This window comes from Pezoporus flaviventris, unplaced genomic scaffold (assembly GCF_033815535.1).
Source record: "Pezoporus flaviventris isolate CSIRO_AGI_PZ_B2104156 unplaced genomic scaffold, CSIRO_AGI_Pfla_v1 ptg000004l, whole genome shotgun sequence".
In the NCBI taxonomy this organism is placed as follows: Eukaryota; Metazoa; Chordata; class Aves; order Psittaciformes; family Psittacidae; genus Pezoporus; species Pezoporus flaviventris.
Window position 1 is genome coordinate 1,800,568 of NW_026892552.1, and position 10,766 is coordinate 1,811,333.

Here is a 10,766-nt window from a genome sequence, read left to right on the forward strand (position 1 = left end):
TCAGCTTGAACATTGCCTCAGAGAATGCTCTAGAAGGGATTTCTTCTGGAGCCGAGTAGCAAATCACAGTGAATGGCACAGTTTCTGAAGTACTAGATTTGAGTTGCTTCACTTAAACTGTGTTAAGTATGATTTTTAAAAGCAGTCTAATTCTTCAGGTGCCTGATTGAATGCAGAGATGAGTACAAGTACAACGTGGAAGCTGTGGAGCTGCTGATCCGCAATCACCTTGTTAACATGCAGCAGTATGACCTCCACTTGGCTCAGGTAAAGGGTACCTGTTCTTTTGAAGGAGAATGGTGATGCCCAGTCCACTTAAAAATCTGTGACTGAACTTCAGTTTCCTTTCTCATGTTGACAGTCAATGGAGAATGGCTTGAACTACATGGCTGTGGCATTTGCCATGCAATTGGTAAAGATCCTGTTGGTGGATGAGAGGAGTGTCGCCCATGTAACAGAGGCAGATCTGTTTCACACAATTGAGACACTCATGAGGATTAATGCTCATTCCAGAGGAAACGCCCCAGAAGGGTGAGATTGAAATATTGTGCGGTATATTACTACTTGTGCTCATTTACAGTTTGAATGTTATATAGACATATAGCTTTAAACTTTCTCGAGGGCTGCAGTCCTGTGTTAATGCTATTACTCTAATGTAATTGTGCTGATTTTTGTGCCAAAATAGAGACAGCTGCATCATCATGGCAAACTGAATGCTTGAACAGGAAAATCCTTCTGTGCACTGTACTCCAAAATGCCATGGTAGTTTGAGAAACTTGCTTGAATTCTTGCCTCATCTCAAATTTGGGGAAAACTTTTACCTGTTCACATGTTTAATATCAAGGTGTTAACACGTTTGTTTGTTAATCATGAGCAGGTCATCAAATTATACAATCCTCTTTGCTTCTTTAGACAGTTTTGTTTAGAGTCTACAAAGCAATCATTCACCAATCTTGTGTGGCTTGTGTATCCACCAGCAGATAATTGCCAGCAAACAGCCACAGCATCTGAAAATACCTGTGCGACTTGCAGGCCTCCTATTGCTAAGGTGGAAGCAATTGCTGCTGGGTTTGAGGAAGTAATGGATTGGAGCTTGGAGAACTCAGGATTGCTTGAGATCAACTAGCAGCTGGGGCTTGTCTTGGCAGTGGCTGCTGCTACCAACACAGCTGCCAGTGACAAATCCCCAAAAAAAGTCCTTTCCCAGTTTGGTTTGGGTTTGCGAACAGCTTGGGTGCACTGTCTTTGCTGTGTGTCAGTTGAGTGCAGTGTTTTTGCTGTATGACATAACTTTCACTGCAGCCAAATGTAGTACCCCTGCCAGGCTGTTTAGCACTGACATCTCACTGTCTCACAGCATTTTAGGGCTTTTAAGTACTCATGGTGCTCTGTTGCAGCACACAGCTGGATGAATTGAAGTGAAACTTCAAAGCTTGGCTGATCTCAGTGTTCCTTCTTTCATCATGAATGTATCTGTGCCCATTCTTTCTGCTATTCCAATGAGGACTGGAAGATACGAAGATTTAATATAAGAAATAACTTGCTTCCAATTATATTTGACTGAGCTTCTGGTTCCTGCATTTGTTGGTGGAGAAGAAATTCTAACCCAGCTCTTGCTCTGTTGTGTTAGGTTACCGCAGCTGATGGAAGTGGTCCGATCAAACTATGAAGCAATGATTGACCGTGCTCACGGAGGTCCAAATTTCATGATGCATTCAGGAATTTCCCAAGCCTCTGAGTATGATGACCCCCCAGGTCTGAGGGAGAAGGCAGAATATCTGCTGAGGGAGTGGGTGAATCTCTACCATTCAGCTGCCGCAGGCCGTGACAGTACCAAAGCATTCTCTGCATTTGTTGGACAGGTAGAGCTTTTGGAAAGAAAGGTGCTTTTTATTTAATGTCAATAGGGTGTGATGCCCTCCATTTTCAAGCAGTGTTGTAGCCCATGCTAGGCGTCCTTTTGAAACTTTCAGGTGTATGGCAGTTGACTGTCAAAATTCTGCCTGGTTTTGATGGAAATTTCTGCCGAAACCCCTGCCCTTCCCCAGATCATGTTCTTCGGATACTGTAGCAGCAACCCGTCAGTTCAGTTTTGGGATAAGTTTGGTGGGAGAGCTTCAGGTGAGATAGCTCTTCGGAATAGTGCTGACATACTCTGTGTAATGAAGCTTGAGTATAGTGTTGCTCCTTATGGGTAACAGGTAAAGGCCAAGACAGCCTCCAAAAGGAAATTGTTAATCTTGTTTCAAGTGAATTGTTTCAGACCATGTGAACAAGAAAATCCTTTATTTTTTTTTTTTTTTAACATTCATTAGAGTGAGGAAAAACTTGAAACTTCATTAGCTAAAGAGGTTCCTAAATTTAAATGGCTTCTGGTATTTTCCTCCAGGACACCTTAACAGCTGTGATGAACAGCTCACATCTGCTTTCCAGGCATGACTGAGCAGGGCGATGCCTCCTATAGCCAAATATGTGTGATACCAAAATCCCTGTATATCTGCAATCATAGTCATAAAACTGTCTTCCTGGGAGCTCCTTGACTGCAGCTGCAAGGAAGCCCCTGACTTAGTGTATTTGCTTGAACTAGCAAATGCAATATATCAAAGTGTTGAGATATATAATTATTTCCTTACAGGCTTTAGCTATGGGGTTTAGAGGAATATTTTAATAACTGTTAAACAAGGCTTCGTTATTGAACTTAAATTACCATAATTTTGGCTGCTTAAATTAAGCATTGCTTTCTTTGCACTAGTCTTCAGAACAAAGAGCACAGTACTTTGAAGGCTGATACATGAATTCCTTTCTTAAAAAGAAGTTTCTTCAGAAATACTAGAAGTTCTCCAAGTGTTACAAATCATGGTGTTTATGGAGTGTAATTTGTTTCATTTTGATGGTTTTAATGCTACAGGTAACAAACAAAAGAGGTCTCTTTAAGATATGTGTTACTGAAAACAAACCCCAATGCAAAACAGACAAAAAAGCCCACCCATACTTTCTCTGTGTGTCATGTTCCTGTAAGGAAAATTCACTCTCTAAATGCACATAGCTTCTGCAATCTGCAGATTCCAGTTCTGCCTCATCCCTGGCAGTGTTCAAGGACAGGATGGACAGGCTTGGAGCAACCTGCTCTAGTTGAAGGTGTCCCTGCCCGTGGCCAAAGGTTGGAACTGGATAATCTTAAAGTCCTTTCCAACCCAAACTAGTCTGTGATTCTTTGTTGCTGCAAAGTACTGATGGTTCCTGAGCTAGCAGCTCAGGTCTGCCTTTCATACAGCTTGTACATCCTGCATGGGCTCCTGAAGACTGGACAGAAGAACTACCTCTCACTGTCCTTCATGCAAGGTTGAGTACTGGTGGCAGAACTGATACTGAAACAGGCTCCTCAGCTATGCTGATAGTTGATTTTGGATCAAAAAGACTATCTGGGAGTAAATACCTTTGCTAAAATTGTGTTGCCACCCTCAAATTGCCTTAAATACTCATACTGGGAAGGAATAGCAGAGATAGCTTGCTACCTGTCTCTCTTGAGAGCATGATAAAAATTAATTGTGCCAGGCAAGCCGAGTGCTTTGCAAAGTGTGTGCTGTTAGTAGTAAGTTGTAAAATTCACTTCCTGAGGTTATAGTTCTTTTTTTCCTTTTCCTGAATAGATGCACCAGCAAGGAATCCTGAAAACCGATGACCTGATCACCCGCTTTTTCCGCCTCTGCACCGAAATGTGTGTTGAAATCAGCTATCGTGCTCAGGCTGAGCAGCAGCATAACCCTGCTGCCAATCCCACTATGATTCGAGCCAAGTGCTACCACAATCTGGATGCCTTTGTGCGACTTATTGCACTGCTAGTGAAGCACTCTGGGGAGGCAACCAACACAGTTACAAAGATCAACCTCCTGAATAAGGTTTGGAACTGTTTTTGCACTCCTGGCATTTAAAGTGCAGAATTGGGCATGCCTTTGCTGATTAATGTAAAATGTAGACCTCAGTGCAGGCTACTGCTGACAGATGAGATTGAGGACTTAATAAACTGTTAAGTAGAGCATCAGGATGCCACGTGGCTTTCTTGTTCACGAAGAATTCATATCAAGCAAACCTGAAACTCACCTATGTGCCTTGAAATGAAAAAGTCCTCTGCTATTGTTTTGAAGCCTTAAGTTTGCTTTAAAGTGGGTGATTCCTGGGTGTCTGCCTTGATTTTGTGAGGACCTTGCCAATACTTTTACGCTACTCTGTTTATGGCTAGGAAGTCTAAGGTAGTTAAGGTCTCCCAACACTGCTCAGTACGTCGTTGTGACCCTTGGGACAGGGAATAGAAAATACCATGGCTGGGAGTTGCTGATACAAATTTATGCTGATATTAATTTACTTAGCAGTGCCAATAACTACAAGTTTTGGTTCTTGTTAGAATCTACAAATTAATTTTTTTACCTACAGCTTAATGTGTTATCTACAGGCAGACTTGCAAAGTAATTCTTGCTGTCATGTGTTGATCTCTTTAGGTCCTTGGTATTGTGGTGGGAGTTCTTCTGCAAGACCACGATGTTCGGCAGAGTGAATTTCAGCAACTTCCTTACCATCGTATTTTCATCATGCTGCTGTTGGAATTAAATGCTCCTGAGCATGTGCTGGAGACCATCAACTTCCAAACACTCACAGCATTCTGGTATGTACTTGAGTTTGGCCACAATGCTCATCCTTTCCTGGATTTTTCATTCAGAGGCTGACTGTTCCTTTGTGGTGGCTTAATCACATTTGGAATAACTGGTTCCCCTATAGACTGTCTACTTGCTTGTTTTAAGGAAGATGATGGTAAAACACAAGATGCTAAAATGCCTTGCTTCTAGGGCTTTGTATGTTTTCCTTCAATGTTATGAAAAGCAGTCTTATTGCTGTGCACTTCTAACCTGCTCTAACTTTTCTTTCAGTAACACATTTCACATCCTGAGGCCTACAAAAGCTCCAGGTTTTGTTTATGCCTGGCTGGAACTGATCTCCCATCGGATATTTATTGCAAGAATGCTGGCACATACACCACAGCAGAAGGTGTGGCTGCAGTTCATCTCTTCTGAATTAAGGAGTTCACACAGATGCTTATCTAGTGTGGTGCTGTTTCACATCTCTGGAAGTGCACTAGTAGCATGGCTGCTCCGTTTTGTTGTCTTCCTTATTCACAGTCACTTAACTGCATGAAGGAGAATCTTTGTGTCATTGAACAATGGGCTTTAGGGTGAACTGAGGTTAATAAACATGCTTTTGTGAAAGTCTGAAAGAGCTGTAGTCCAGACCAAATACTGCCAAATCAGAACGTCATGTGGAGTGTTCTAGAAACAGCAGTAGCATACGATGTGCAGCTAAAGCTGTGCTGCACTCACTGCTAGAGGTAGCAGTGGGACATAACTCTGATCCAGGTTTATATGAAGACCAATCTAATTATAGTTTTTGAAGTTAAGATAACTGCTCCTTATTGCACATTTTCCACCTGCTGTTTTTCTCTTGACAGGGTTGGCCTATGTATGCCCAGTTACTGATTGATCTCTTCAAGTACTTGGCTCCTTTCCTTAGAAATGTGGAACTCACCAAACCTATGCAAATTCTTTACAAGGTGAAAAAAAATGCCAGCTAATAGATGCTGCTTCTAGCCAGAGTTGTCTGAAAGTAGAGGTTTTGGGGTATCAAAATAGGATTTAATGTGCTTTTTGAACTTACATCTTCAGAGTTAAATGCAAATTTGATGTGGGACAGAAACTGACTACCTCCCCAAATTAATTTCTTCCTGTTAATGTTAATCACACGACATGGAAGGATGGCTCTGCAAGCTGTCTCATATTTTATTTCCCAGGGTACTCTGCGTGTGTTGCTGGTCTTGTTGCATGATTTCCCAGAATTTCTTTGTGACTACCACTATGGTTTCTGTGATGTGATCCCACCTAACTGTATTCAGCTGAGGAATCTGATCCTGAGTGCCTTCCCACGGAACATGAGGCTTCCAGACCCTTTCACCCCCAATCTAAAGGTAAGACTTCCTTTCACAAGCTTGATAATGGGAAGCTTTAATGCTCTAAGTACTCTTCTTTTTTTTTTTTTTTTTTTTGTGGAGGCTGTGGAAATTTGGGAACAGTTTCACTGATACTTGAATTAATGCAACTATTCAGAAGTTAACAGGTAATTGGAAACTTAAGTCATGTAGCAGCTAGCAGAACAGCATATATTTTTTTAAAGCAGGTAGGCTTCACTTAAGTTTGTAACATGCAGTGTTTGAGGTTTTCCATGCAAGCAGAATACAGCCTTGTCTGCATGAAGTCTGTTGCAGCTGGAAGCATAAAGCTTGCCTCTTTCTATATGGCTTCATTGGCAGCCATAGACGATTAGCCCACTTGCAAGGTTTGTGCAAGTTCAACCTAGAAGGACAGGCTGGTGAGACTTGTATTACATGACACCTGCCCTGACAACCTAGCTTTGCATGAGAAACCAGAGGACTTTTCCCAAAGGGAGACCTATTTTATGATGTCCCTAAATCTGACTGGCAGAACATGTTGGAGCAAGGGCATCTTTATAATTTTCCTGTCTTATTTGTCACTCAAAACCAGACTGCTTAAGCAGTCTATGTGTCTTTGCTGTTTGGAAGTTCAGACAACAGTTCCTGCCTGTTTTGTTCAGCTCATGCTGAATTGTAGTTTGTGCTCCGCAGGATATGTGGCGAATGGAGTTCAGTTATCTAATTATTGAAGAGCTGGTGAAGAGAACTATGTAATTGCAAATACTTTTGGATGAGCAACATAGATTTCATCTTACCTGGAAAATAATGAGATAAATCACCATTCTGAGACAAGCCTTTTGCCTAATTTGGAGAGGTTTTGAAAAGTGTTAATGTTACCAAATAAAATCTTCTGGCATATGCCAGGTTCCTCATTATGGAGTGATTAGAGGCAAACTTTCTCACACTGCTAAAGCATTGTCCTGTTATTCTTCCTTGCCTGAGCTGTGCAGGGTGATAGGAGCAAAGCTGCAATACTCAGCTTTTGTTGAGACTGAAGGAGCTTGTTCCTGACTTGTGTGGATGTTGGTACTTGCTTAAACTAGTGTAGGCAGGGAGACTTCACAGGTGGTGACTGAATTCCCCTACGGCCCTCACCCTTGACTTCTTTGATCTTCTACTCTCCAGTCTTTGAAACAGTCATCTAACAAGTTTGCACATTAGAGATCAAGTTTCTTCTGGAATCTGCAAAAGCCTAGTGTTTCCTTTTCATCGCTGGTAGGAAAAAGTGATCAACAGCAGTAGTTAATGTAATAATCACTTACAGATCTGTTTTTGCAGTTTGTTGCTTTAGAGAGTGCTTATGGTTTAGCTGACTGGGTTTTTTCTCCACAGGTGGATATGTTAAGTGAGATTAATATTGCTCCACGAATACTCACAAATTTCACTGGAGTGATGCCACCTCAGTTCAAGAAAGACTTGGATTCCTATCTCAAAACCCGCTCACCGGTCACTTTTTTGTCTGACTTGCGTAGCAACCTACAGGTGAGTGGTTTCTGATGATGGTAAATTCAGATAGCTTGGGACAAATGATTTCACTGCTTGAGTCACCCTCCTTCCTTGCAGGAATTTTGTTGGTGTGTAGCAAGCATGCGTTCCAGGCAGTAGAAGAGCCCTGTGAAGTGCATGCTTCTTTTACCACTTCCTAGCAGGATGTTTAAGTGTATGTTGTTTCAGACAGGTGGAATTCAAGGGGAGAAGAATGTTAACTTTAAGGACCCTAAAATTATTTTATTTAAAAGCAGATGGTTTTATCTACATGAGCAGCCAAATGCTTGTGGTGGAATTGTAGAGTTATCTAAAACTCTGACTCTTCTGCTTACATGTCTGTAGTGCACAACCTTGCAAATCTTACTTAAGAACGTAGTCGGAGCTGACTGCATTAAGCTTGGTTTCTTTGTCCTCAACCTTTGGGCGATGAAGTCTTGTGGCTTCCGTCACATGACTCCAGCACTGCTTAGCCAGGCATTGCCTGAGTAATGCTTCAACGGGGTTTATGGAACTTGATTTAATTTAAATTATTATTTTTTTTAGAATCTGATTAGATTTTGACTCAAAATGAATCCATTGTTCTAGAAATCTGTGAATCTGCATGCTAATGCTGTAGGAGTAAAAAAAGGCAGCCACTTTTCGTACATCACAAGGCTTGGTTTGCAGCAGACTTCAGGGATGAAATGGGACTTCCTCAGAAAAGTGCTCGTATGGAAGCATTTGTATAGATTGTGTGTGTGTCAGCCGCTGTCTGGCCCTGCTGGTGAATTCACATTGCCCATACCTTTTGTAGGGAGTACAGAAGTTGTCCTTTAGGTCTGTCAACGCTTTTTCTGATGTTTTTGAAACACACATACACATATGTATATATCTGCTCTATTATGAAAGGGTAAATGCTAAACTGAATTTGTTGATATCCTCCATGTGTTCTCTTCTGTATAATCAAGAGGGGACTTGGATGCTGTTGTTGTACATGCTGTACCTTCCGTCACTGAAGGAATATATACTGTTACTGTGTTTTCTGTCTTCGCTATTAGGTATCAAATGAACCTGGCAACCGCTACAACATCCAGCTGATTAATGCCCTGGTGCTCTACGTGGGTACTCAAGCTATTGCGCACATTCACAACAAAGGCAGCACACCCTCTATGAGCACCATTACCCACTCGGCTCACATGGACATCTTCCAGAATTTGGCAGTAGACCTGGACACTGAAGGTGAGCTGGAAACACTTCTAGTTCATGAGATGTCGAATTTAACAGTAGATTGTCTGTTGGCACTATGAGAAATACAGGAGGTGATTTTATGTAGCTGCATCATCAATTGGTTTTGTTTGTTCTGCCTTCAGAAGGCAGGCTTATAAACCTTCCTCAATACTAGCTGCTTATTATTCCTTTCTGCAATGTGTGTAAGGGAAACCATCTGTACTTACTGCTTCTTCTGCAGGCCGGTACCTTTTCTTGAACGCAATCGCCAACCAGCTGCGATACCCCAACAGTCACACCCACTACTTCAGTTGCACCATGCTCTACCTATTTGCAGAGGCCAACACTGAGGCTATCCAGGAGCAGATCACTAGGTGAGATGTGTTTTGTGTGCCAGCATACGGCTTTTTATTTTCCTGCCTTGTGTGTTTTGGCTCTTTTGAGCTCTGACTGGTTTTACTTTTGGATTTCAGGGTTCTCTTGGAACGACTGATTGTAAACAGGCCTCATCCTTGGGGTCTCCTTATTACTTTCATTGAACTGATAAAAAATCCAGCATTTAAGTTCTGGAACCATGAGTTTGTTCACTGTGCCCCAGAAATTGAGAAGTGAGTATAAATTAACCACAAACTTCACTGAAATCATGTATGTGAAGCAGGGGCTGAGTTGCACTGTGAGTTTTTGGTGCTTCATAGTGGAAGCACCACTTGCTGCCATAAAAACATCTAACACTGCTTTGCTTCTGTGTCCAGGTTGTTCCAGTCAGTCGCACAGTGCTGCATGGGGCAGAAGCAGGCCCAGCAAGTGATGGAAGGGACTGGTGCCAGTTAAATGAGCCACATGTCATGTTGTAAGCGTGCCAGCCTGGGGGCCCCCATACCATCGACTGATAGAAGACTCTGTAAGGCTCCTCCTGACCCTCCCAGCCCTCTCGATTGGGTAGATGCAACTGATCCCCGGTGAAAGCTGTTCCAAAAGTTTCAGTCATTCAAAAACGTTCCAAAGTTTGAAACCAATTTTTTTTACTTTTGGCCAAAATTCAGAAGATGCTGTGAATATCATTTTGAACTAATGTAAATACAAAGAACAGAAACATTTGTCTGGACTTTTGGGTTTGTGCAAATTGTGTAAAAGACAGATGGGTAACTGGTGCCTGTCCAGCTTGTAATAAAGGGGCAGCTGCTGATGCCAAGCACTTCTCTGGGGCAGACCTCCTTCTCCTGACACTCCCAGACTCCCAAAGAATATTGAAAAGCCAGTTATAATATTATATAACTTATTTTTCTTTATGTGGATGGGGGACCTTTAAATCACTAAGTTGTTTTACTAAAGAAAAAAAAAAGGTGGATGTGTTTGGAATATGAAATACTATGGAGCACGGAAAGGGGTGAGGGAGGGGATAAGGTTCAGTGTTGGTTTCCCCACACCCTCGTGAAATGCTGAAAGACAGTAAGTGGAGTGGCAGGCAGAGAATGCCTCCTTTCTGTTGGAGAATACACACCTCAGGCAGGCCCTCTGGGAGAGGGTCAGCTGGTTTTAGTGAAGAAACTAGAGACCAGGCCTATGGCTTTTTTGGGTTTTGTTGTTGGTTGTTTTTGTTTTTTTTTTCTTTTGACACTTGTAAATTCTGGAAGGTGGGAGTTTAAATCTAGACCTTTCCCCACTCACACACACACCCCCACACACACCCCCGCCCAGTCACCACACAGTATAAGTTTTTACAAAAAAGAAAAACCCCAAAGGACCAATACAGCCCATTTTGTAAGGATTTTGAATGTTTTGTAAAGTATTGGTCCATGTGTTGTATTTTGTAGCCTTTCTAGTTCTTGGGCTTTATTTTTCCCACTTCTTGTATGTATGCATACTGTAGTTACACATTAAAGTCATGACATGCAGCACGTGCCACTGTGCTTATTCTCTCCAGTTCCATCCTGCCTGGCCAGTTGGTGTCTTACAAAGTCTGCTCCACCCATCCAAAACCTGGGGGTTTCCAATATTTTGGACTCTGCCTATTGAAAATAGCTGTGTTTTTCAGGTG

At 42.1% G+C, this 10,766-nt stretch overlaps 1 protein-coding gene across 12 annotated transcripts in view; it reads left to right on the plus strand.

Annotated features, from left to right (window-relative positions):
- The window catches only part of CNOT1 (CCR4-NOT transcription complex subunit 1), a 64,134-nt gene extending 54,211 nt beyond the window's left edge, over positions 1-9,923 (plus strand). For 7 of the 12 annotated variants that reach the window (XM_061445442.1, XM_061445444.1, XM_061445453.1 and 4 more), the window contains 13 exons: positions 159-267; positions 362-531; positions 1,631-1,883; positions 3,651-3,899; positions 4,497-4,660; positions 4,923-5,040; positions 5,498-5,599; positions 5,837-6,010; positions 7,367-7,516; positions 8,560-8,740; positions 8,970-9,102; positions 9,202-9,336; positions 9,481-9,923. In XM_061445442.1, coding sequence (XP_061301426.1) covers positions 159-267; positions 362-531; positions 1,631-1,883; positions 3,651-3,899; positions 4,497-4,660; positions 4,923-5,040; positions 5,498-5,599; positions 5,837-6,010; positions 7,367-7,516; positions 8,560-8,740; positions 8,970-9,102; positions 9,202-9,336; positions 9,481-9,559 — 2,017 coding nt within the window. In that variant the 3' untranslated portion in view covers positions 9,560-9,923. The remainder of the gene's footprint in view (positions 1-158; positions 268-361; positions 532-1,630; positions 1,884-3,650; positions 3,900-4,496; positions 4,661-4,922; positions 5,041-5,497; positions 5,600-5,836; positions 6,011-7,366; positions 7,517-8,559; positions 8,741-8,969; positions 9,103-9,201; positions 9,337-9,480) is intronic. The other 5 variants (XM_061445448.1, XM_061445455.1, XM_061445449.1 and 2 more) reach the window with 1 other exon arrangement.
- Positions 9,924-10,766: the final 843 nt, after the last annotated feature.